General features: G+C 43.4%; 1 protein-coding gene across 2 annotated transcripts in view; it reads right to left on the bottom strand.

The window, feature by feature from the left end:
• The window catches only part of PHKA2 (phosphorylase kinase regulatory subunit alpha 2), a 687,190-nt gene that overhangs the window by 27,756 nt on the left and 633,290 nt on the right, over positions 1 to 26,144 (bottom strand). For both annotated transcript variants that reach the window (XM_085622210.1, XM_085622209.1), the window contains 2 exons: positions 15,030 to 15,203; positions 5,751 to 5,804 (listed from right to left, as the gene is read on the bottom strand). In XM_085622210.1, the coding sequence (XP_085478336.1) occupies positions 5,751 to 5,804; positions 15,030 to 15,203 (228 nt within the window). The remainder of the gene's footprint in view (positions 1 to 5,750; positions 5,805 to 15,029; positions 15,204 to 26,144) is intronic.

Genomic DNA, 26,144 nt, shown 5'->3' with positions numbered 1-26,144 from the left:
CCGATGAAGGGCACAAAACACCTAAGGACTCACTCCTCTCAAGTGCTAGCACAGTGACTGCAGCTGTGTTTTATGTGATTATTTCGAAGGGGCACCTAATTCCTTTTTTTTTTTTTTTAATTTTTTATTGATGCACTTAGATGTTACATAATACATTAGACAGAAACAAATATTATCAACAAATAAACATATGCTAAATCTTCAAAGAAACCAAAGCCAAGTAGGAACATATCAAAACATGAGACAGGGAGGCATTATGTACATACATTCGACAATACAATCCATTATACATCAATCTCTTGATCTTCCGACAATCCAGTCAGAGATTGGAGACCATATCTTTTTACCGAAGTCTTGTTTTTTCCTCCCTTTCTGAGCATATAAGGATATTTCGATATTATATATACCCAATAATCTAGATAACCATAGCTGGAAAGAGGGGGCATTTACATCTTTCCACCCTGTACTGCTACAGTTAAAAAGACCAAAGCTTCCTCAGATTTCCCAAGTTTTAAACTATTATCTATACCCAATATCATCAGAGAGGAGGACCATTCAACCCTTCGACCAAGTACCTCCACCCAGAATTTCGCTATCTCTCCCTGAATAGCTGATAGCGAGCTACAGTTATAAAACATATGCATCAAATCTGCTTGAGCCAAATTGCATCTGGGGCACCTGTCATCAGCTTTAAACCCCCCACATAAAAAGCTTTGCTGGAGTAAAATATAGATCAAACAGGGTTTTATAATGCTGGGCCCTCAAGTTCGTAGAGCGGAAGATTTTTTTATTCAAATAGAGTGCCATATCAAGATCCACATCGGGGTTATCCAGCTTCCGTACAAGAGTATTCTCCATTTTCTCGATATCGCTTTGTAGTTCATCCAGCAAAGACAGATAGACAGTTTTAATTCTTATACCCCCTGTTACCAACATATCGATCAGAGGAACTTTTAAAGCTATTGGCCATCTGATTCTTAAAGCTTTAATGACACTAGCCAACTGAACATAAGAGAGCCAATGACTTGAAGGGATAGCAGCTCTACTCTGAAGTGCTTCGAAGCCGATCAGCCCTTCTGCCCCCGCTATATCTCCTAATGTGCTAATTCCATGCTCCTGCCAAATCCGGATATTCCTCTCAAGACCTCTCCCCCGAAATAAGCTCGAATTACTAAGGTGAAGATGCGCATGAATTTTGGGAATTTTACACCTAATTCCTTTTGTCAAGAACAGGAGAAAGAGAAGAAAAGGGATACCAAGAAGCAGAGAAAGAGAGAAAAGGATTATTACTTTTTTTTGTTGTTGTTTTGATTCTTTTCTCTGGATAGTTGTCTGTGGATTGTTTTTTTCTCCAATAAACAACCCTTAATATCGATTACCAATAAGTGTTTCCTTTTGGCTAAGTGGGTCCTAATCTCTACATTGCTATTTCAAACCTCTGCAAATGTGCTGCAACCTCTACCATCACCTTTGTGAACACTCAAGGTGCACTGGTCAGCCCAATTGAAAATGCTCTTGTCCCAACTGAAAACTCAGATAACGTCTGGGAGCCTGCACAATGGGAATGTGAAAATACGCATCCCACAGATCCCACGCTACCATCAAGTCTCCTAGATCCAGGGCAGATAGAACTTGGACCAATGTGAGCATTTTTAACTTGTCCTTTCACAAAAAGTAATTCAGGGGACAAAGATCTAAAATGGGAAGAAAACCCCATCCTTTTCTTTTATTAGGAAATAATGGGAGTGACAATCTACCCCTACTTCTGAAATGTGGAAATCTCTAACAGGGCCTGAACATCTGGCTGAAGAAGTGACAAATGATCCACTGAAAAGAACTGTGGTGGTGGAGGAATGTTCGGATGGGAATATTTGAAAAGGTAGGAAGCAACCTTGTGCCACGATCTGGAGCACCCATTGGTCTTAAGTTATGCGTTATGACCCCCAACTGGCCGATCGTGAGGCATCAAGGTCAACTTAGAGAGGCCTTGAAGTTGCTGCAGAAGGGGGGGTGTGAAGTTTGGGCAGATCATTGTGTTAGATAGGCCTTACACTTTCTACCTGCTCCTCGACCACATCCTCTAAATACCTGTTTGGACTGCTACACTGATGGTATGTACCGTCTTTGAAGGTATCCTCTATCAAACCCCGAAAGGGATGCTGTTATCTCTCAAGGGCAGTATCTGCGTTCTCCCCAGACAATCAAAGAATACTGGACATCTCATGACAACCCAGTTGAATGGATCCAAGCATGCCTTCTTATTACCCCATGGGTCCCCCAGAATCTACCCAAACAATAAGTTGTATCTAGTCAAGATTGTATTGAAATGTTTGCAGCATCCAGCCCATTCACAACCAAACTTTTCAAAATCTTTTAAGTATCCTCCAGTATTGCTGGAACAACATCAGCAACAGGGGGAGGAGTTGGCCTGACAGCTAGGGCGGTCGACCTCGAACCTGGGGAACTGGGTTTGAGTCTCGGCAATGACGCTGAACATCCTGTGATTCTGGGCAAATCACTTAATCCCCATGCCAAACACAAATGAATGTGTGTCCTCATGTAACATAACTGGTACTTTGTAAAGCGCTCTGATACCCGATTCGGGTCAAGTTCGCGCTATGTAAAACTCTATAAAAATAAATAAAATAAAAACTCTATCCCACAAAGTGGAAGAATATCTTCCCTACAGACAAGGAAAAGGTATGGAACATAGGGCCTAACTCGTTGGAGAAAAATGCTTCTACGCATATGCTTCCATCTTCTTAGACTCCCTATCAGGAGTGCATGGAAAAGCATTCAGGTTAATACAATATGTAGAAGCCTGTACTCTCAAACTCCACGGAGTTGGATGCTGAAGGAGAAAATCCGGATCTCCCGGAGCTGTTCGGTGCCTCCTCGCAGTCTGCCTGTTTACTGGAGGCAAGATCCAGGATTAGCCCAAGTACCCATCAAAACATTGGTTAAGACTTCATTAAATGATGATAAAGGCTCCTGCGAAGCCTGTGAGGGATCCTAAATTTGAGTCAATAAAGTCATTTTTACCTCCTGTGTAGGTAAAACATAATCAAGAGTTTCTGCTACTCTGCGTATTACAGTTGCAGAGGATGATGTCTCCTTGGTAGCCACAATTTGTTTAGGAGATGATCAACCTACATCAGGCAAAGTCTCAAGACCGCTAGCATCTTGACAATCTAGCAGAATATAATCTTGAGGATATTCTGCATCTAAAAAATATTCTCCCCATGAAAGAACTGGTTCTGACCTAGCATATACCATAGTTGAACTGACCTTCAGAATTCGACATAACAATCGGATCTGCCATCGGCGCCAGCGATGTCGATCCTGGTGTCATATGCAACCTCGAACAAGGAACCAGTGGCTTGAATTGGAGTGCCGGCAAGAATGAAGTCGTAGGATCGATACCCATTATTCCCGACGTTGTAGGCCTTGAACCCGAACAAAGAGACACAGTTGGCATTGAGGATGGATCCTTCGATGTTTGACCAATTAGAGGCCTCCACAGATCCGTTGAACCCAAAGGTGTACCAACAGGATACTGCCAACACCAAATATCGAGTCCATAGCTTCTTAGCTGTTGGATCTGATCTGGTGTTGCTACTTTATCTACTGGGAGACGAAAAGGAAAAAACGTTGAAGGAGGATCTCTATAAGGTTGATCGCAAGCTGGAGAACAACTTCATGCACACAAAAAGAAGAAATCAACCAACAATCACCGAATGACAGCTGAAGCTTTGGATTCACGTTGATTGGTGCAGAAAGAAAGGAACCGACACCACAGCGAGCAGGTGAGGTATATGAAGTGAATCAGACGTCACAGCTGCATGAGAGGGTATCGCACGCAGAACCATGATGATGCCGAATGTCATCTGTAGATGCTGGAGGGTATTGCAATGCAAGAGTTTCTGGAACCAATTTGATGCCTGGAGGCATTCACAAGGTGAAGAATCTGTGGTTAGAAGTCCCTATCAGAAAGGTATTTCACTGATGATTGCAACAGAGGAGGCAACTCTAAAGGGAGTATTTTGCATGTATTCTGTACTGATGTATGCATGATGTGCAGGGAGGCACTTCGTATCCTGTCTATTGGATTATAGAATTGAACGTTCACCAGTTTATTAGGTGAGTGCGGGAAACAAAAAAGTATTTTCCTTTACATCAGTGAGAGGAATAACTATAAAATCAAATAATAAGAGAAGCTAAATTGGTAACTGCTGATATCTTGCATGTATGCAAGAAATCAACATCCATGGAGCAAATCAATGCCATTGATATTTTACTGCAAAATACATGTATGTATCGAAGTATGTATATGGTACTTCTATAGCATGAACCCAGCTAAAAGTGAGCTATACGTGTTCTATACATGTTGAAAGACAAGCATAAAGTCAATGAATATGAGGGGTGGAAGCTGGGTTGTGCATGGGTAATGCTCTGTGATGCAGTATTCTATAATGAGGTCAGTCATCAACTCTTTCCTAAATTGGAGCAGCATTGTGGTGGTACTGGCGGATGAAGGGTAGCTGCTCCAAATCCTCGGTGTTTAGAAGGAAAAATCCTGCTGTCATGTTTTTTCTTTACACAGGGAAGCTGGTCAATGAGTGGTATGACATAATGTCAATAGTGGATCAAGGTGATGGTCATACTGGATAATTTACACTTGTCTGTTGCTTCTCTGGTTGCTCCCTCCTTCGTGGGCCCTTTAGTTTCTCCTAAATGTTTTCTAACCAATCAAATTCTGAAATGTTCCAATTTCTCTACATGTATCTTCCACCGCTTCTTTACCCCATTGTTTGCCAATGTAAAAAAAGTTCTAATATGGAGTGTCACTAGCATGTATACGTACTTAATGAGCCCTCAGATTGTGAATGTATTGGGAATTTAGTGAATGGTTTCGAAAACACTCAAGCACTGTAAAAGAATTACCTACTCTGGATCAATAGCATCAAGACAGCATTGATCCCAGATGGCTTATCTTTCAGAGAGGCTTGCCTTCTCAATACAGAGTATAGCCCTCTTCTTGCACATAATTTTCTCTACAACACAAAATCTAGGTGCAGTCAACCATGTTAATGGGACCATGGGACAACAAAAAGTCCACATGATTAAGAAATGCTCATAGGGAAATGTGGTTGTAAAACAAACTTGTTTTCCATTCTCTCTCAACAGTTAAAGGGTAATAGTGGCAAGGAGAACTGACTTTAGAAGTGCACTACATGCTGGCCGTCCCGACTTTTACTTTCATGGTCATCAGGTGGGCTGAGACTGCTGTTATCTAGATGATTTGCAGCCTGAAAGGCATGATCATGTGTTAGGGGACAGGAGAGCACTGCAATGGTTACCACTAACACACAAGCCCAATTTATTCTGCCGTGCATAACCATCATTTGCATTTCTCAATCGTTCTATTTTAGTTTATCTTCCACAAAACATTACAAGATAGATTCCTCTTTCATTTTCCAGTGTTTTTCGGCAATGTCAATCTTTAGGCTTGTTTCATGAGTATTTAAATGTCCTGTTTTCATAAAATGCTATACAGATCTTAAGTCGATTGCACAGCACCCAGAAACATTTTAGACTGTTACTTCCTCCATCATTCACACACTGATTCACAGATACAGTATTACATTGTAAGCACCTGCCCATAACAACTAGGCCTGAGCATGTCACCTATCAAATTCTACCATAAATTGGGCTCAGATTCTTATAAAACAAAATGTAAAGTCCATTACTTCTCTTGTACTAGAGGACGGCAGTACATATCCATCAATTGAAAGGCCGTGGCACTAAAAGAATGGAAGACAGAACAGCATAAGAACGCAGCATAAGAACACAGCACATTGTGAACATAATCAACTGCAATTCATCACATGAATTCATCGATTATTCATTCACCCCCCCTGAAATGTTTGTCTATACAAGTACTTACTAGTGGGAAAGTAGAACACATGTTAAAAGTAATATTCCCAACATTGTCCCTGACAAACCCGAAAAAAGTTTTTAGGATAAGCACGCCTTAGCTTAAAACGTAAAGCTATCAGAAATAACAAAATACAACAAACACACCCAAAGGTGGTCGCTAGGGTTATGGCTACAGAAAGGTGAACCATCATGAAAGGAAAGCACATTGAGGGCAAAATTGTTTACTATATTAGATTATTGTGTTTTTCCAAAATGCAGACCCCTGCAATGTTTTAAGTATCAACATATGAAGCTAAATGTGTCTTGTGCATATTTAGATGCTGATGCCACAAATCCTACACTCCAACGTAATTTCTACACAACAGTGTGGCTTTCTTATTTACAGACCAAGTTCGGAAATCTTCATCTAGCAAGAAATAATATGGCTTCAGATCATTGATATAATTATGCTAAATGTCCCCGAAAAAAAAGATACCACTTATCTCTTGGAAGGATTGTAATGATCTTCATTCTCTGAGAATTGGATATTCTCTATGGATATTTCATGGGAAGTAGGTAAAAATAAAGTTCTAGTAATGCAGTAAATTTCTTATAAAAAACTTGTAATTCCCCCAAGGACCACTTAAAACTGGAGAAATGAGCCACAATCGATCAGAGTGGAGTGTGACTGAATTCTAGAGCAACGGATCTTACTGTTCCTGCTAAACCTAAAATGTGCATGTTTTTTTCTACGGTACTTTGTGCACTATTGTACATAAGGAAACTCTTCTACCGCAACACTTCTGGATTTATGAAAGGCTATGATTTCCTAGCTAAAGACACTGTCTGACTGAAGATAAATGAGAAAGGCTTATGGCAGGTTGTCTTGGTATATGTCCATGATGAAGCAAATAGGAGATTCTAACTTTTTTAGACATTTCTGAGAGGGCCTCAAGCACAGGCCTTCTTGTGTGAGTATGCTAAAAATCTGCTTGATGGTTTTAAGATGGAAAGAGCAAACCTTTATCATCTCAAAGAACAGTGATTATTTTCATTCCAATATATGCTAAGGCTAAGATCTCCAGCTTCTAAATATTATTTATTTTTATGCTACTTAAGCAGTTTGCAAAATCCCACATAAGACAAATGGCAATGTCGCAATAGACATAAACAGCAAACAACGGTCATCGACAATCAAAAACAAAAGACCTACGAGATCGTCTTTGGACATGTCCCACGCAAACAACTCTCTCATGTATTGCAGGAGCCACTTACAAGGAATGAATGATGGCATGGACTGCTGTCACTTATGAGTATCCAGAAGATAGACCCACAAAGTACAGTCTGTCTCCAGGGCGCACACACAATAAATTGTCAACATGTGCTGGAAGTTTTCTCTTAGCATGTGGAGGGCATTTAGGTATTTTTCTGGCTTCAATGGCAGACCTGAATAAAAACAAAAACACCAGTGGGAATGACCTGGAATGGCCACCCTAAATTGCTTGCCTTCTTTGAGGACATTCCCATTGACGCCAAGGTCGAAATTGTAACTCTAAGTGACAAAGATGGCTCTGGCTCCACCATCAGGAACCACCCTTTTTCCCATATTCTCTAAATAAGGCACAGTAACGCCATGGTGGCTAGACAGGATATCAATTTTTTTAAAGGCTTTCCATTACCGCCCACCTACACATATAATGTAGCAGAATATACAATAATAGTGCATTAAATAGCAGACCAAGCCTAGAAATCAACCTGAGTAATCCAAAGAAAAATGTAATCTGTTTTTCCCCACAATTGATCAAATATTGATCTACTGTGAATGATATAGACAGAAAAGTGCATACCATCATGGCCATATCTGTAATTTACTGTTTCTTAGTTCTAGAAAATGTAAACCACCAGCCTCAAAAAGTCATCATCTTTGTTCCTCCTAAAATATACAGCTTTCCTCCTAGAATGTAAGGTTTCTAGATCATCCATTTAATGACCAGAAAGGCTATCTTAAAATTGAACCTGGACTTTGAAGGTAGCCAGTGAAGGTCTATGCCATGGAAGGCAGCTGGCTGCAGTATGTAGCATTGCCTTGAGCAGAGTAAGAAAGCTATTAGGTAAGCCTGCCAGGACCTCTTGGGGCTTGGCATTCTTTGACAATTAGTATGTTGGCCTTTCTCTGGGCTAGACTTCCACCAGGTCTGACCTATCAATTTGTTTATGACGAGAATACAACTAGAAAGTTGTTTGGGTAATTTAACTCTAGAAAATTAGGTTACATGATGATCTGAGTGCCTTACATATAAACAGGCATCTGAAACTCAAAGCTTGTTTATCCAAGATTCAGAGTTAAAACACACACAACTGGTGCTCTTCTTTCGATGTGTTTTCAAGGGAACAGCATCTATAAGATTGTCAGAAAAATACTTAGCATAGTGTGTCCAGATAATGTTTTAAAACAGTTGTGTAGCAACCTGTTTTCATACCAGAGGGACAAGCACTGAAGAATCCAAATCATTAAAAAGGTGCAGCAGGTACCTGTCTGATATTTGTAACAGGTACATTCTATTTTAGACTTATTTTAGACTGTGTGAAAACACCATTGTGCTCAACTATATTTACCCCAACCATTGTTAGCTTACGTAAGATTGAAGTTTTTTCAATTTAAATTGTGTCTTACTCCAACTCTTCCTTCTGCTGATATCATTGCTGAAGACATATGGCATTTAATTTATATTTGTCCAGCTTGTTTGTATTTGCCACCTCTTGTAAGGGACTGTGTTATATCCTGCTAATGTCAATCCAATGTTATTTAATCACTAGTGGAATGTTAATGTGATGATGCTATCAGAATGTTGGGGAGTCTGTCAGAGAAGGGACAGTTGACTGGGCTGAGCTGCCTGCTGGCTGCTCCTGGTGGGGTCTTTATCTGATTTAGACTTGGTCTTGATTTGATCTACTTATAATCTACCTGTGATCTTTTATCAACTTGAAATAAATCTCTTTGAAACATCTCAACTGAGTGGACCTGATCACTACAGAATTTTGGCGACGATTTGAACTTAAAGAACCTGCTACTTCAACCATCAATCTTCTATCAACTCAAGCTGGCACCGCTCTCAACTCTCATTCTAGACCCCACCAGTGACCTCCCATCGGTCGCCCTCAACGCTAAGTGCCAGTTCAAGTCTATTAGCAATCTTCAAATCAAAGTGCCTGTTCCAGTCTACACAGCATAGAGTGCCTTCAACTCAATGTACCAGTTCCTGTCTGCACAGCACAAAGTGTCTTTAAATCAAAGTGCCAGTTCCAGTCTACACAGCACAGAGTGACCTCAACGCAAAGTGCCAGTTCAATTCTCTAAGCAGCTCCTGCCTCTGTCTGCTGTTCGCACTGCATCTGAAAAGCTCTGTTTTTTTTCTATGCCTATGGCGTCTGTTCAAACCACAACTCAAGGCTGTTCAATGTTTTATAGCTGTGTCTACTCTAACTGGATTTCAAATGCAGCTCAAAGAATTACTTGTTGTTCCCACAACGACTTCTCTACAACCATGGTATGTGGACTGCCTTGTGTTTCTTGTGCAGAGAGATTTGCAACCCAACAAAGCTTGGAAGTGTATTTAATTATTTATACATAACTTCTTTTGCAATTTTCTGAGACAGTTATGGTACTAATATATCAATCATCTGCACAGATCGATGTAACAAAGGCATGTGCTCCACGGAGGGTGTTCTTGTGTGTAGCGTTTACTTGCACATCTCGTTTTTATATTTAAATGAGCAAAGATACCTTCAATAGACAGTAAATTTTATTGAGACCTCTGCGAGGTTTGCGCAAATGGCATGTTTAATTGTGCATCTTGATATACGGCAGCAAAACTGTTCCTCCAGGCAACAAATTACGGTATTTTGGTGTGACATTATCTAGTATTTTAAAACTTGCCGTTACACTCAGCGAGTTTTGAATGTGTGCCACGAGCCGCAACATTTGAATGGTTACCGCAAGACCATTGCAAGCACCACCTTACCTGCGTCAGTGCCATGGATCCTGCTGGTTAAGATGGATGCCAAGCCTTTTGTGACGCTTCTCTTCGAAGTCTGCATGGGCAGCGCTAGTCATGCATGTAGCTGCCGAGAGTCACTCGGTACTCCGTGATCCTATGTGCCGCCATCTTAGGTTCTCTAAGTTTCAAGCTGCAGACTGCGAGGTTTTCTCCGATTCTTTGCTTTGACACCCATATTCCTCTATGAGCGATAATATACTTCAACATGTAGCAACGGGAATTTCGAGTATAAAGGTTTTTTTTGCCTCCTGTATGTCGCCGTTCTATTTACAGGTACTGCCTAGGGGTGAATCGACTACGAGGTATTTCCACCTTTGTTCCTTCAGGGTCGCATGGAATTCACAACCTTTGCCAAATATTTATTTATAGTGTCTTTGAGGTGAACATTCTTGAAACGTACTGCACACCATTGTGAGGATTTTCGGATCGAGGGTGTGTTAACATCATTTCAGTGTTTTATTTTCTTCACTCACTTCTTTGACCTATGCTGCCATCTAGTGACTATGCCTCACTTTACCGGTTTAAGTGACTATTACTCACATCACAAACTCAAAGCTCCATGGCAAATGTATCAAGGTGTTATTTTCTTTTACAGTTTACAAGGTATTCCATTTCTAGTGCATGGCATGTCATTGCTCAGTGACGTATTAATAGTGTGACAAGTCGTGTTTTGATTTTGATCTTTTGGGTTGTTTTAAAAAAAAAATATATTTCTAGTGAGCTATGTTTAACAAGTGTCTTAATACGGTCACACAGTGCAATTTTTAACTTACTCCTCTGTGCACAATCTATGTACCTTATTATTAGGTGTCTATGCAAAGGTTACAGTCCTTTCGCATTAGTCAATTTGCGGGTTCTTACCCGTACGCTTTCAAATGTACCTGTCTACAAGGTGTGTCTATGCAAAGGTTACAGACCTTTCACATTAATCAATTTGTGGGTTCTTACCCGTACGCTTTCAAATGTACCTGTCGACAAGGTGCGTCTATGCAAAGGTTACAGTCCTTCCGCATGAATCAATTTGCGGGTTCTTACCCGTACGTTTTCTAATGTACCTGTCTACAAGGTGTGTCTATGCAAAGGTTACAGTCCTTTCGCATGAATCAATTTGCGGGTTCTTACCCGTATGCTTTCAAATGTACCTGTCTACAGGGTGTACCCATGCAAAGGTTACAGTCCTTTTGCATTTGTGCTGGTTTTTCAAACACTTACATCTAGTTAAGAATTTTATTATACACTGTTGTCTTTAGATTATATTTTAAAGATTTTATTGATGATGGTGTTTCATGTAGGTGAGGATCGCCCTTATTTTTTCCTCATCTTCCTTGTTTTTTCTTCTTTTCTGTTTCCTTCTGAGGTCTTCTTTTCCTGTCTCTTGTGGATTCTGGACTTTCTTTTGCTTTTCTGTCGGGTTTTCTTCCTCTGTGTTGTCGCAGCCTGTAACTCTATGTTTTGTTGGTTTTCCATTTTCAGCCCCATTTCATTCCTGTTCTGGCCAGTGGGTGCGTTTTGGGGAAGTCTTTTGTACTTTCTTATATCCTCGAACATTGTTGTGTTTCTTCGTTGTTGTGTGAGAAGGGATGATGGTTTCTATGTTTTTTTTCTTTACTTTTCTTTACTGTTCCTTGATTTCTCTTGGTTGCTCTCCTTTTCTATGGTTGTTCTCACATTGCTCGTTTTCTGATATTTCTAGTTTTTTTTGTTTCCCGTATAAGAAAGGGAGATATGTTATATCCTGCTAATGTCAATCCAATGTTATTTAATCACTAGTGGAATGTTAATGTGATGATGCTATCAGAATGTTGGGGAGTCTGTCAGAGAAGGGACAGTTGACTGGGCTGAGCTGCCTGCTGGCTGCTCCTGGTGGGGTCTTTATCTGATTTAGACTTGGTCTTGATTTGATCTACTTATAATCTACCTGTGATCTTTTATCAACTTGAAATAAATCTCTTTGAAACATCTCAACTGAGTGGACTTGATCACTACAGACTGTATACAGATTTGAACCCTCCAAAGAGAGCTGCATGGATACGCAAAGATGCAGCAAGTGCTTTGTTTTGTTTTTAAGATGCTAGGGCCTTTAAATGTTAATTTAAAATTCACCACATTTGGTCAGCTGACTACAGAGTACTAAGGGCCTGATTTAGTGTTTGGTGGATGGGTTCCTCCATCAAAAGTGCCACTGGATATAGAACACTTGTAATGTGGCGGACAGGCTATCGGTCAATTTTCTAACAGAGTAACCCATCTGCCAAACTTTTAATCATGCCCTTAGTGCTCTGTTACTATAGTTAACCAAATGGTGTGAATTTTAAATTAACATCTGAAAAATTGTGGACAATTGTGTGTATGGTGCTTTAGTTGATTTTATCCATGAGTTGTTATCTGAAATTAGAACAATAAACAATCACTTAATGACCAGAAGTTTAAGCATGGCGGTGGCTACTTGTTGATCCAAGGCTAACTTTTCTAGATCAATGGTGGGCTTAGGTTGATATAGATGCTGGCACTTTGTTCCTGTGTGCAAGTTTTACAAGAGCCTGAAAAAAAGCTTTCAAGAGTTGATGCAGATATCTATCAGCTAGAAGTTAAACCTGAAATATTTTCATTGATGATTTCAACTTTGCCATCTTGGGTGAGGAGAAGGATCATATTTGGGTATTAAGTGATATGATATTTTTTCATTATAACATGCACTTTCTACAAAGTCATTTTTTAAAATAACTTGGTCTGAGTTTTGATAGTCAGATCTGTTAACTGATCAGTAAACTGTCAGTCTGAGCCTCAAGGAAGTACTGTGCACCTTCTAGGTTCTGCGCTTGGGCCAAGCCTTCGCAAGGCTGCCTGCAGAACTGATGGTTGGACTCAAAGAAATATTATTAGACTAAATACTTTGGAGGCAGAACAAAGGTTTTTTCTGGTATCATTGGCCCTTTTTCCCGCAGAAAGTAATGCCGCTGGAGTGAATGGGTCACACCGAATGCATCTGTAGGATGAACAATCTGCCCACTAATGGCATGGTTGTAATTTAATACCTCAATGCTGCAGCTGTAAATATATTTAAAATAGATGTTGCCCCTGGTTTTACTGAATCCACCTTGCTGAAGACATACAGACCTAGAAGTGAACAATTGAGATATTGAACATTGACAAGGGGGGGGGGGCACTGTCAGGAACAACCCAGACCTTCTAGAACAGACTTGGGGTACAGATGTACAGACCCATTGCCACAATCTATCTTCCAAAATACCTGCTTGGAACAGGAAGGAGGTGAATTTTGGATTTGCCACATGATTTTCATTAACTTTGCGTAAGACTCCAGGTTCAGATTCAGAAAAGTAGCTAATTTTTTAAGTGGGCTACCTACAATGGCTCTTGGAATTGTGACCGCTCCACTCACAAGAGAGAGTCCTGGAAGAGGACCTTTGTCCTTCAAAGGTGAAAAATGACCAGAAGATGTTGTTTGGTGCGGAGTAAAGAAACCCTGCTCTCTTTATCTTAGCTCTTGTGTCAATGTGAGAATCCTACAAGAAGAACAAGTGATGGATGGAATGCTGAACAATGCAAACATTCACCCCAGTCATAAAGATCTGGGATTAATCCATCATTCATTTGCTAACCATGCCACCCCAGTTTGAACCCAGTCATATGCAAATCAGCCTTTACCCTGTTCCTCATGGGAATGGTCCAACCCGAACTGCCAAGCCTGGTCCTCCCTGGACCAGAAACAACATCCTGTGACAAGTTTCGGGGCATCACCCTATATCAGCCAGGCTAGCTTGAATCCAGTGGCGCATTAAGAGGGAGCAGGGTCAAGACTGATTTGCATATGGCTGGGTTTAAACTGGAATGGCGTGGGGAGCAAAAAAACTATGGATTTAGGCCCAGATCTCTGTACTGGGATGAATGTTTGACATTGTTCAACATTCTGTCCATCAATTGTTCTTTTAGCATTTGTCACCACGAGAGGGACAGGTATGCCCAGATGCGGGTCCCCTGCTCTCAATGCCACTGAAGTCAAGCTATCCTGGCTGATGAGGGGTGAAACTCCAAAACCGGTCCCAGGATGCTTGTTTCTGGTCCAGGGCGTATCTATCCTGGCAGTTTGGGCTGGACTGTTCCCATGTGGAGCGGGGTCAAGTCTGATTTGCATATGGCTGTACTTAAACTGGAATGGCATGGGGAGCAAAAAAAGATGGATGTAGTCCCTGGTCTCTGTACCGGGGTGAATGTTTGACTTTGTTCAGAGTTCCATCCATCAATTGTTCTTTTTTGCATTTGTCACCCCGAGTGGGACGAACATCAATTGTTCTTTTTGAATGGGAGCAAAGCAGCATTCCAATGCTCCATTTCTTCACAACCTTTCTTAATATTAGCAGTGTGAAATATGCTTCGCACGATACTGCTGTGCCTCTGCCTAACATTCTGATCTAGTAAACACAAGGATTAGTCAGTGGAACCCTCTTTAGGTAATTCAATTCTTTAACTTTGATATGTTCACTGGTGCAGAGTCTTGGAAAGAAGAAAGAAAACATCAGCACAAAACACTAACACAATGCATAGAGGACGCTTTGCTGTCCCTAAGCCTATTGGCAATAAGAGAAGAAATAAGGGAGACACAAGTTTAAAACTCTTTCACTGTGACTCTAATGTCCCTTGACATCTGCAATCCAGGTATCACTTAGCAGGTTGGTCAATCAGTTGTGACCGGGCTGCAGAAAAGTTTTGGGAATCCCTATCAAGCTCAGATAAATATTTCAAGACGTGGAGTAAATGTAGGAAAATAGCCTCCATAATGTTAGTTTAACCTGCTGTTGAAACAGTAATGATGAATATATTTTGAATTTCAAACCTGTTATTATTTTTGCCAATGAATAGCAGCACTCTGTAAGGCTTAGGGATCCATCAGCTGTCCTGTGAAATACTTTACCCAGCAGCTCTGTTCCCCCTTCCAGTCCTTTCCTTCTATGTTGAAGGTCAAGCATCATACCCGTTTGATTCACTGTCTAGTAGTGGTACAATACATTTAGGTATGTGTTTCCAATGATTTACCTTTTGAAGTATTTTCCACACTTTCTGATAGAAGCCTACAGGGACTCGGTTAATAGCACCATCAAGCCTTCTCCTTCGCAGCCATTGGCCACTGCGCTCCTCCCAGCCGAGATGAGTCCCACCTGATCCACTAGGAGACAGAGTACCATTTGGTGATGAAGGACTACTACATCTCTGCAAAAGATGAAAATCATTAGATAGACAGCACAGCCTGAAAACCTTCAGACCAATAACACTGGAGTGGCGTGGTGCCAAGATATGCATGTTAGAATAATATCTGACATAAATACTGTGTCTGAAATATTGTCTTAAAAATATCACCTGGTTGGCGTTAATAATAGAATATCTACACTAAATTAAATGATTGTAGGACAAAATATTTATATCAGATGATTTTTTTATATGAATGTCTGAAGTCTCTGGACTTCTGTTTGTTTTCATATTGTTTAGCTTGTTGTCACCAACTTTCCCGCAAAGTTTTTTTAAATCTATCTGCAGATGCAAAATACTATACGGAGGTTACTCGCCATTAACATTGGTTATCAAATGTCCTTCTTTAAGACTTCACAAAACATTAATGCCTGCCAAAACCAGTCAGGAATTTATTTAATGTCCTTGATAGATGACACTACTAAATAATAAACCTGCTCTGCCTTTAAAAACGGTTATGTGGCAATTCTCCTGCCTTGGATACTTCCCTTTACAGATTACCTCCCAGAACAGTTCTACAGCAGGTACTTCTCTCAAAATTGGGAAGGGTCAAAGATTGAAGAGGCAAGATTCATTCAATAAGGTTTTACATTCTAGCACTTCCAAGCCTCAGGTTCATATTGGTAGCACTTTACGAGACAATCCAGTAGTGATCTACTCAAGCTGTTCACAACAAACTTTGCATATTTACTGCTTACAAAAAGAGCCATTGTGGTTGGCTTAGGCTTGGTGAATTGAGATAAAATCATACAACCTTTTAACCTTTAGTTGTTTTTAAGAATCCATTGTAAGTCCCTTAAAATCTTACATTGAACAGATGTCATGCGGCCAAGCATAGAGAACAAAAGCAACATCTATTGCAAGGACTACACAAGAATATTGTGATGTGCTAGTTCTGCTTATCTTTAATACACTCAATACAAGGAGATCCGTTTAGATCCCGGTGGCTGTATTGTGGACCAGACAAAAGCCTGGTTACCATGTTGCTAGACATTCTTTTGTCCGTAGCAATACGATACCACAGAAATGACTAGAAGTTGCATTGTTTATCCTACAAATCTCCCAGTAATTTTCACAATTATCTAAGGCAGCTATTTGCTGTTTGATTGCAGATGTGAAAAAGATCTGTGATACCAATGTTAACACAATTTTACAGATTTTCACCTAAATATAGAAGGAATGGCTGTCAGTAAAATTAGTACTGGTGCGGCCCTTTCCACCAGAATTAAAAGCAACTTCTAGATCTATTCAATCTTTACAAAACGTCTACATCTGAAATAGGGAAAAGTGTCTTCAAAAAAGAATAAGACCAATGGCAAAATATCTGGATTTGACTTTTAGTATTGTCCATTGTTATGAAACATCTCTGATTATGTTTACCTTTGGATAGTTCTGTGATGCCAAGTAATATTAATTATCTTGTCTTGTCCGAAATTTATACCTAAATGTTTTGTGTATGGAATACTCTATTTTTATATTCCACAGATGAAATGATTTTTATGAAATGTTTATTATGATGAATTGTTTTTATGTAGTATGCTTTTATGGATATATTGTGTATATTCCGAATAAAGTGGATTTGACTTTGATATGAAACATCTTTGAGGACATCTGGACAAAAATAATGCTAATGAAAACAGGCAAATCCGTTTCCAACCTGATATGTCTTTTGAGGCATTGTATCTATGATAAACGTAATCAAGATTGTTGGTGAATTCTTCATCCGCCACTTCAGTTTCAGGTGCACTATAAAAATTGTTATTATTATAGTTTCTTTATTATTAAAACTCTTCAATCTCTATAAAGATTTTCACTTTATTCCCTGAACTAGAAAAGAACAACCAGGTTTTGTCAAATTTGCCTGCAGTGGGTACTTTGCAACACTTCTTACATAGGTCACACTGTTGACATATACTCTCCCAAACAAATTCAAGCTGGTTAACCTTTTACCTATGCTTGGGGAAATAACAGTGATACGAAATGATATACAAATGCTACAATTCAGTACATTTATTGCCAGAACTCAGCCCAATGTTCATCTTCCGTATAGGGGTATAAACCTTTCTATGTTATGAATAAACCCAGACAGTAAACTGGACTCTGGCAGAACAGGAACCTGCAGGGCTCCTTCGTCAAATTTAGTGCCAGCCCTGGAGACAAAATCTATACTACATAAGGGCTTTGTTTGCATAGTCGGGGATGTCCATGATGCAAAACTGCATATTTTAATATAGGTTTCCTCTGTGATTTAATCTGGGGAATGATACACTAACATGGAAATCCCAAAAGACAATGTAATACACAATACATTTGGACAGGGTCTTTGTAATCATAGCTTTCTCTAAAAAGTGTTCACCAGAGCCAACAAATACATATGCTTACAGGTAGCCTGGGAGTTTGAGCCACCAGAACAAGGATTCTCTCTCTCGCTCTGTCTCTCCCTCAGAATCCAGGCAAGAGGAGGTCTTGAGGAAAGAGAATTTCAGAAATTACTCTGCTTGGAACACATTGGAACTGGGAGACACGGGACTGAGAGACTATTACAACTGAGCAAAATGGGCCGGGAAACATCAGACACAAACTGCGGGGACTTGGGGGCGTGGCTTGCTCAGCCAAGATGGCGGATGCACTTTGAGAAGGCTCTGCCGTAATGCCCCTAAATATCCATACAAATCCTGCTGCCAACCACCCATCCAGCTCTACAATTACCTCATCTCATGTCTGCACCTGATTATTGACTGGCAGAGCCGTTTGTTTTACCTGTGGACTGCCAGTCGCGGTGTCCTGCCGCTGGATTGCCACTGTTGGCTTGGATGAACTCCAGAGATGGTATGTTGGGGCTCAAGCCGGAGGATCCTGCGCGAGTTGTGCTGCTCGGGTGGCTACCTGGATCCCCTCTGTTGAGGTGCTTGTGCTGGGAGCCTCCGGCTTGCCTGCCAACTGTGGAGGAGAATTTGCAGAGGCCCGGCAGGACTGTGAGTGTGTGCGCGAGCTGGCCCTACTATAGCGAGGCTTGGTGCCTGCCCCGAAGCGCTGCCGACTGGTGAGTGTTGTGGCCCGCTGTGTCCATTCATCCTGCGTTGTTTGGAGCCCTGCAGGAGCAGCCGGAGCCTGGCAGGCAGAGATGCGGATCAGGTGCCTGCGGTGTCCCCTGAGGGGCAGCGAAAGTCCTGTCGAACCGCGGCCTCTGGAACGAGGCCATGGAGGCTAACTGGCGCCAAAGGGAGACAGCTACTGCTAATTAAAGATAGGACGCTGCCACGGAGCGCTGCACTGTTGTCCGAGAACTGGGGCAAAGTACTGTTGCAGAGCTCTGCTGGATCCGTCTCCTCCACTGAAGCTAGATGCTTGCGACCTGGGTCTAGTCTGGAGTGGCCTGTGACATTCAGAGGGGATAGGCCCTGGATGGCTTGGGCCCAACAGATGCCAATCTGCTCATAAAATGCCCTATGCTGGCTTGGAGTTGAGTTCCTAATTAGGGCCCCTGCTCGTTAAGCCTTAGCCTATTGCATAATTTGGAGACATTGCAATATGAGCCCCTATCCCTGCTCCTCATCTGCGCTGTAAGACACCACACTGCACCTCCGACAGAATTTGTGAGACAGGAGTGGGCTGCTCATGCTGCGGTGCCTGCGCAGAGGCTGTGGGCATTGGCAGGCGGGACCTGACGTACGAGTTACTTACCTTCGGTAATGATGTATCTGGTAGAGACGTTGTCTCGCCGCAGATTTCTTAACTTAGAATATCCCCAAGCATCAGACTGGATCCGGAAATTTTTTACAGCAGCACCTCTGCACGCCGGGGGACAGTGCCACACGGCCCCGCCGTGATGTCGCCCACGTACGTGACGTCAGCGAGGTCATATAAGTCCCTCCCGGCGCGCTGACGTTAGTTTTCTTCGGAGAAACTTTTCCGCGACACAATGCGGAGCCACCAACAAAAAACAGTGAAAGTATGGGAACAGTGTTCGAGGAATGAAAATCCATGAATAAAGAAGGAGGATGGTGGAAGACACCATCGTAAAAGACAGAATTGGACACTGCCTACATAAAGAGCCCCCCAAGCTAAGCGAAGACCCCTTCCCGAGTGCAACCAGGGAAGAACATCTCAACAGACAGAACTAGACTGATAGTGCCATGTAGAACTGTGCCGTCTAGTAATAACGGAACACAGACAGAAAAACAGTCCACTGTAGGAAGGTAGGAAAAGGCTGTACTTTTCCCTATAAGAACGGAGGTTGGAAACAGAGCACAACCGACCCTCAAAGAGGATGACCATGAGGGGACCAGGACCCCGAGTTAGTAGAGAAGACGGAAGGAAGGGAAGATAACTGGAGAGGAAAACGAATCTCCTCGTGAATCAAAAGGCACCATATCACAGGAAAGAAGCACCTCAGCTGAGGTTAACTGTATACGAAAACACTCAGGGGGGTGCAACAATCCGAACCTCCTTGAGAGATAACCTAATGGCAACTGAAGAGGCCAGTGGAGAACACCACTCGACAAGGTCCTCGCAGAATGGGGAGGCTGGGTGGGCGTTAAGGAATCTGCGGCTAGACAACGTCTATACCAGATACATCGTTACTAAAGGTAAGTAACTCGTACATCTGATAGAGACATCTAGTCGCAGATTCCTTAACTTAGAATAGATACCACAGCCATACCCCAAAAGGGGGGTGGGTCTGTGAGAGCACAACAGAAAGCGCCAAGCATCCAATCCAACCACAGAGTGACGGATAAAGGGGGGAAAAACTGTGGCAGAACAGCCAGACAGCAACCCAAGCAGCTCGAAAGAGCAGAAATAACAGGATAGAAGATATCCTAAAAACTCCAGAATGGCGCCACACCATACCCGTATAAAGATGACAGGTAGAACGGCAGGAGCCCTATACCAGAGCAAAGAAAGAGAGAGAGAGGGCCCGATTCACAGAACTAACTTAAGACAAATTCCTAAACATACTACTTTTGGTATTCACAGAAGGCATTTAGTAGTAGTAAAGTTAGGATTTTGTCCTAAGTTTGTCTTAAGTTTGTCTTAAGACTGTCTTAAGTCTGTCTTAAGTCTGTCTTAAGTCAACTTTAAGTCAGACTTAAGACAAAATCCTAACTTTACTACTTCTAAAAGCCTTCTGTGAATACCAAAAGTAGTAGGACAGACTTAAGTCAGACTTAAGATAAACTTAGGACAGACTTAAGACAGACTTAAGACAAACTTAGGACAGACTTAAGACAGACTTAAGACAAAATCCTAACTTTACTACTACTAAATGCCTTCTGTGAATACCAAAAGTAGTAAGTTTAGGATTTTGACTTAAGTTAGTTCTGTGAATCGGGCCCATTGAGAGGAAGAAGGACCACTCTCCGCTTAATGGCACGCGATGAGTACACCGACCCAAGCTCGAAATGAACTTGAAGAGATGCAACCAGCCTAACAGACTAGTCTATAGAAGGAAGTCGAAGGAGCCGGTGTCAAGAGCCCAAAGGCAAGAGCTAGAACCTGAGCCATGCGTTGGGAATAGCCGGCGGGACAGGAAACATGCCAAGTGCACACACAATCCCCAAAAAGGGTAATTAGGGGCAATTAGCATCAATTCTAAACCCGCCGAAGCAGGTAGAAATATGCAGTAGGCAAACAGCCACAGAGACCTTAAAGTGGCTTACACAAGAAGCATAAGAGTGCCCGACCGGGCAATATGAAGTCAAAGTGAGAAACAACCCACAATAAAGCTGTCCCGCAGGCGTAGCTTTAACAATAGTATGTGAAAACGTGGGAAAAAGGCATATCCGAAGTAAGTGGCCAAAAAAAGCCAAGTTAACGAATGGTGGGAAGAGTCTCGAAATCCGAGACCAACACTCCAGAAAAGACACGTACAGCGTTGAACACCAAAAAAGGGAGCATATGTCAAATTGGGAAATTACCCCAGTAAGCAGAAGCAAGGAGGAACCTATGGGCAACTTGCAACAACATAGAAAAGGTCCCCCACACATGGAGATATTGGTCCGGACCTTGCAGCCTCGAAAGAGGTGGCGATGTAGGAAGAGGAATACCAAGGCAACCAGCATGTATACAGAATGTATAAACATATAATCATGTAGAGACAGAGCTAGCCAGGAGCAAGAACATGTCCATACCGGATCATACCTAGCACAGTAAGGGCAGGTAGGAGCCGTTGTAGAAGAGGAGACCAGGAAACCTCCCAAAGAGGTGGATGACCATGGCGTAAGCAGATGGCCCCAGGAAAAAACATAGAACACCGTACAACGGACCAGCATGCGACGCGTGGAGACACAGGCTCTCCAGGCCCAGGTGAGATAAGCAAAGCTATATAATAGCATATAAGTTCCCCATATGGAGTATGCATACCCCAACAATGGGGAACACCTCTTAGGGCAATAAGCCAAGCTAAAAGAGCGCAGTAACGAACTGAACCCGTGAACATGAGTTCCGAGCCATATGACATTACCGAGCGGAGCCACCGGCTCAATACCACAGTCAGAGGACCAGGCACAGCAACCGGATGTATGACGTTACAACGCATACTTTTACAACGCATGCACTTACAACGCAATTTTTACAACGCAACATCCACTACAACGCATTCCATTACATCGCATGACACTACAACGCATTTTTAAAAACTACCTTTACAACGCATTCCATTACATCGCATACTACCTTTACAACGCATACAATTACAACGCATAATATTACATTGCATTTAAGGTAAGTATTGGATAGTATAGGGGTAAAAATTACTATTCTAACTCCAGGGGGTGCAACAGTAGGGTAAGTGTTGGATAGTATAGGGGTAAAAATTCCTATTCTAACTCCAGGGGGTGCAACAGTAGGGTAAGTGTTGGATAGTATAGGGGTAAAAATTACTATTCTTACTCCAGGGGGTGCAACAGTAGGGTAAGTGTTGGATAGTATAGGGGTAAAAATTACTATTCTAACTCCAGGGGGTGCAACAGTAGCGTAAGTGTTGGATAGTATAGGGGTAAAAATTACTATTCTAACTCCAGGGGGTGCAACAGTAGGGTAAGTGTTGGATAGTATAGGGGTAAAAATTACTATTCTAACTCCAGGGGGTGCAACAGTAGGGTAAGTGTTGGATAGTGTAGTGTAATATTATGCGTTGTAATGGTATGCGTTGTAAAGGTAGTATGCGATGTAATGGAATGCGTTGTAAAGGTAGTTTTTAAAAATGCGTTGTAGTGTCATGCGATGTAATGGAATGCGTTGTAGTGGATGTTGCGTTGTAAAAATTGCGTTGTAAGTGTAGTGCGTTGTAAAAGTTGCGTTGTAAAGGTTGTTCCCCACAGCAACCTGTGCAACACGGGCACAGCAGGCCAACAGGCAGCTCAAAGCAAAACGCATCCAAGGGATGCCAATAAAAGGGTAATCACCCTTGACCACAGAAAAAGAAGACGTAAGGCTCACCGCCCATGTTAAACACAGAGCGCATCTAAAGGATGCAAAATGAAAAAGTACCACCACGGAAGATAGGCCTAACAAGACCTAAATGGGAGGACGAAAGCCCGCAAGCAGCCAGTGAAGCGCCAACTCGGCGTGAGCATCAAACAGCAAAACCCCATCAAAGAGTAAGTCAACCAGTCGCTCCCGGATATTTTCAGGGAAGATGCTATCTCGCAACCAAGCGTGACGCCTTAAGGCAACAGAGCCCGCCATAGCTCTGCCCAAAGAATCCGCAGTATCTAAGGCTGAGCGGATTGTGAATTCGGCAAGGTCGCGGCCATCCCGGAGGAGGCGAAGGAGATCAACGCAAGCACCTTCAGAGGTGGCAGAAAGCAAAGACTCTGCAGAAACCCACAGGGCAGAGGTAGCCCGGGCTAAAACACACACTGTGTTTAAGGACTGTAGGGCCACACTAATGGATGCAAAGATGTTCCTACCCCATGACTCAAGCCATCTGGACTCCCGAGAGGGAGGAATCGCTAGATGGGGCAGGGAAGGAAGGGCAGACTGTAACACAAACCCCTGCACATCAGGGTGCACCAAAAGACAAACGGGATCATGCGGAGCTGAACGGTGGTGGTGCAAAACTGAACGAGCCACAGGGTCACCTGAAGCAGGCCGGACCCAGGTACCCAAAAGGGTATCATAAAGGGAAGCTTCAAAGGGCAGAAGCGGCTCCACATTCCCGGTCCCCCAGTAAAGGACCTCACGCAAGGGGTCAGAAGGTGGTTGCATGTTTAAAATGCGGGTGGCCAATGAGGCCACTCTCAAAAAAGCCGCACCAGCCTCGGTAGCCCTCATGAGTGGGGTAGGGTGGTAAGCTGACCCTCCCAAGACACTCAGGGTGGGACCAATGCCCCACATAAGGGAGCCCCATTGAAGAATGAGGATCCTGACGGGGATCCTGGGGAGGCGAAGAGCCTACTGGATCTGGGAGCTCCTGAGGAGGCGCCACAAATTCCAAGGGGGGCACTGGCAACAATAACCTGGCCCCCTCCGCCAGGATTGCTTTTAAGCGCTGACTACTAGCGCCACCCCCAGATTCACTTTGCTCTCCTGAGGCACAGCCGGGAGTAGCGCGCTTCGCTGCATTTAAATTTTAAAAACTGTATTCTGTGTGCTCCATACCTGTGTGCTGGAACTCCCCCCTGGCATTTCTCTTCCTGCTGGCTCAGACACCCCCGCACAGCGCTGCTTTCGCTGCCTCGGGTGAGGTGTTTGAAACCACTCTTGCCGCCATTCTACCGCGAGCCTTAGGCCACGCCCACTCGCGCAGGCCACGCCCCCTCCCAAACCCCTCCCTTCACTGGTATATAAATGTGTCACTCCCGGCAGCGCAGCGGACGTGCGCAGCGGGCGCGACGAATGCGCTGAAGGCGCGCATAAGGCAAGCCCGTCTGCGCCCGTCCGCGGCCGGCAGGGGCCCGGGGCCTGTCACTCTGCCCCAACTACCTCCTATGCCCCTAGGGACTTGATTGCACTACACTCACATTTCCTGCTAGACCTCTCCTGCCATTCAAAACTCCTCCAACTCGGGATTCTTAATGCTCGTCGCGTTTTCCCTGAGCTCAGGGCCCTCCCATCCTCCATCACTCAGCCTGCCCAGTCACCTGCTAACATGGAGCTAGCAGTTCTATATCTCAACACCCGGTCTCTTGTCAGCCACCAACACGATATATACCACCTTTTGGACTCAGACCGCCCCGACATCCTGTTCCTAACTGAGACCTGGTTGAAAGAGGACTCCTCTCCTGACATTCTGGCAGCTATTCCTCCTGGCTATTACATTCTTCAAGCCAACCGTCCAGCTGGTAAATCCGGAGGTGGCGTAGCCGCTATTATTAAATTTCCTCTCAGATTCTCTTCCCTCTCTCTACTCACTATCCCCCAGGCCGACTGCCTGGTTACCAGACTCGAATCCTCGGTGTCCCCGCTCACCTGCATTCTGGTATACCGTCCCCCTCAACCCATGCCCAATTTCCTCTCCCTTTTTGGTGACCTTCTATCCCAGCTCACACTCAACAACTCCAAACTCCTGGTTTTAGGAGACTTCAATTACTGGCCGTCTGACCCACTTGAAAGCCCCCACTCCCTGGCTTTCACTGACCTACTTAGTAGCCTCAATGGCTGTCAGCACATCCACACGGCGACCCACTCTAAAGGCCACACCCTAGATCAGGTCTGGACCTACAACCTCGACATTACAGCACTCACAATCCTCCCTTGCCCCTGGTCGGACCATTCCTTAATTTCTTTCCTTCTTTTGGTCCCCCCACCGCCCTCCCGTAGCCGTGGCGCTAGCCTCCTGGCTCGCAATTGGAATAAAGCCAACCTTGACCTTTTCCTTTCCTCCCTAACATCCTCCGTCCCACCTGGCTTAGGCCCTCCAGATTCCCAGGAAGCTGCTCTCGTCGATTGGTTGGAATCTGCCAGTAATATAGTCGCCCCTCTTAAGTCTATCCGTACCAAGCGTCCTCACGACGCTCACCGCTGGTTCTCCGATAGCCTCAAATCCCTCAAACTAGGACTTCGCCAAGCTGAGCGCCGCTGGCGTCGAAACTACGACCCCTTAGATAAAGCCCATTTCCTCAAACTATCTGGAGAATACAAACACGCAATCTCATCCGCAAAATCCATTTACTTTTCCACAAAAATTCTCAACTCTGTGAATAAATCCAAAGACATTTTTGCGATTGTGGAGGAACTCTCACACCCGGACAGAGTAACCATCAAACCCCTCCCTTCTCAGGCACTCTGTGACTCCCTTAACCAATTTTTCATCGACAAAATCAGTAAAATCAAAAACAGTATTTCCTCCAGCCCTCCAGTAATGTCTCTCTCAGAGGCTGCTCCCTCTTTCAACTCTCACTCCTTGCCACAGCTGCCTCCTATATCTGAAGAAGTCTTCTTCTCCCTGCTTCATAAAGTCTCATCCGGCTCCCCCACTGATTGCTGCCCCCCAGCAATTCTCCGGACTGCTTTTTTGTCCTGCCCTGGCCCCCCACTGGCCCTCTTGAATAATTCCCTGCTGCTCGGCGTGGTTCCCAGCCAATTCAAGAACGCCGAAGTTATCCCGATATTAAAAAAACCCAATGCCGACCCCACGGTCTTGGGCAACTTCCGCCCTATTTCTCTCCTGCCTTACCTAAGCAAGGTACTCGAGACGCACGTGACCACCGTCCTCAGTTCCTTCATCGAGGACTCCAACTTCTTAGACTCTCAGCAAGCTGGGTTTAGACCTGCCTACTCGACAGAGTCTGTTATCCTCTCTGTTATGGAGGAACTCCGTAGAGGCGCCGACTCCAACACCAGTCAAGCCCTGGTGCTTCTAGACCTGTCAGCAGCCTTCGACACGGTCGATCATTCCATCTTAGTCGACCGTGTCGAAGAGGCAGGCATCAGCGGGACGGCCCTTAATTGGGTTCGCTC

Source organism: Triturus cristatus, chromosome 8 (assembly GCF_964204655.1).
Source record: "Triturus cristatus chromosome 8, aTriCri1.1, whole genome shotgun sequence".
NCBI classification, from domain to species: Eukaryota; Metazoa; Chordata; class Amphibia; order Caudata; family Salamandridae; genus Triturus; species Triturus cristatus.
This window is presented reverse-complemented; position numbering and strand designations above follow the sequence as displayed.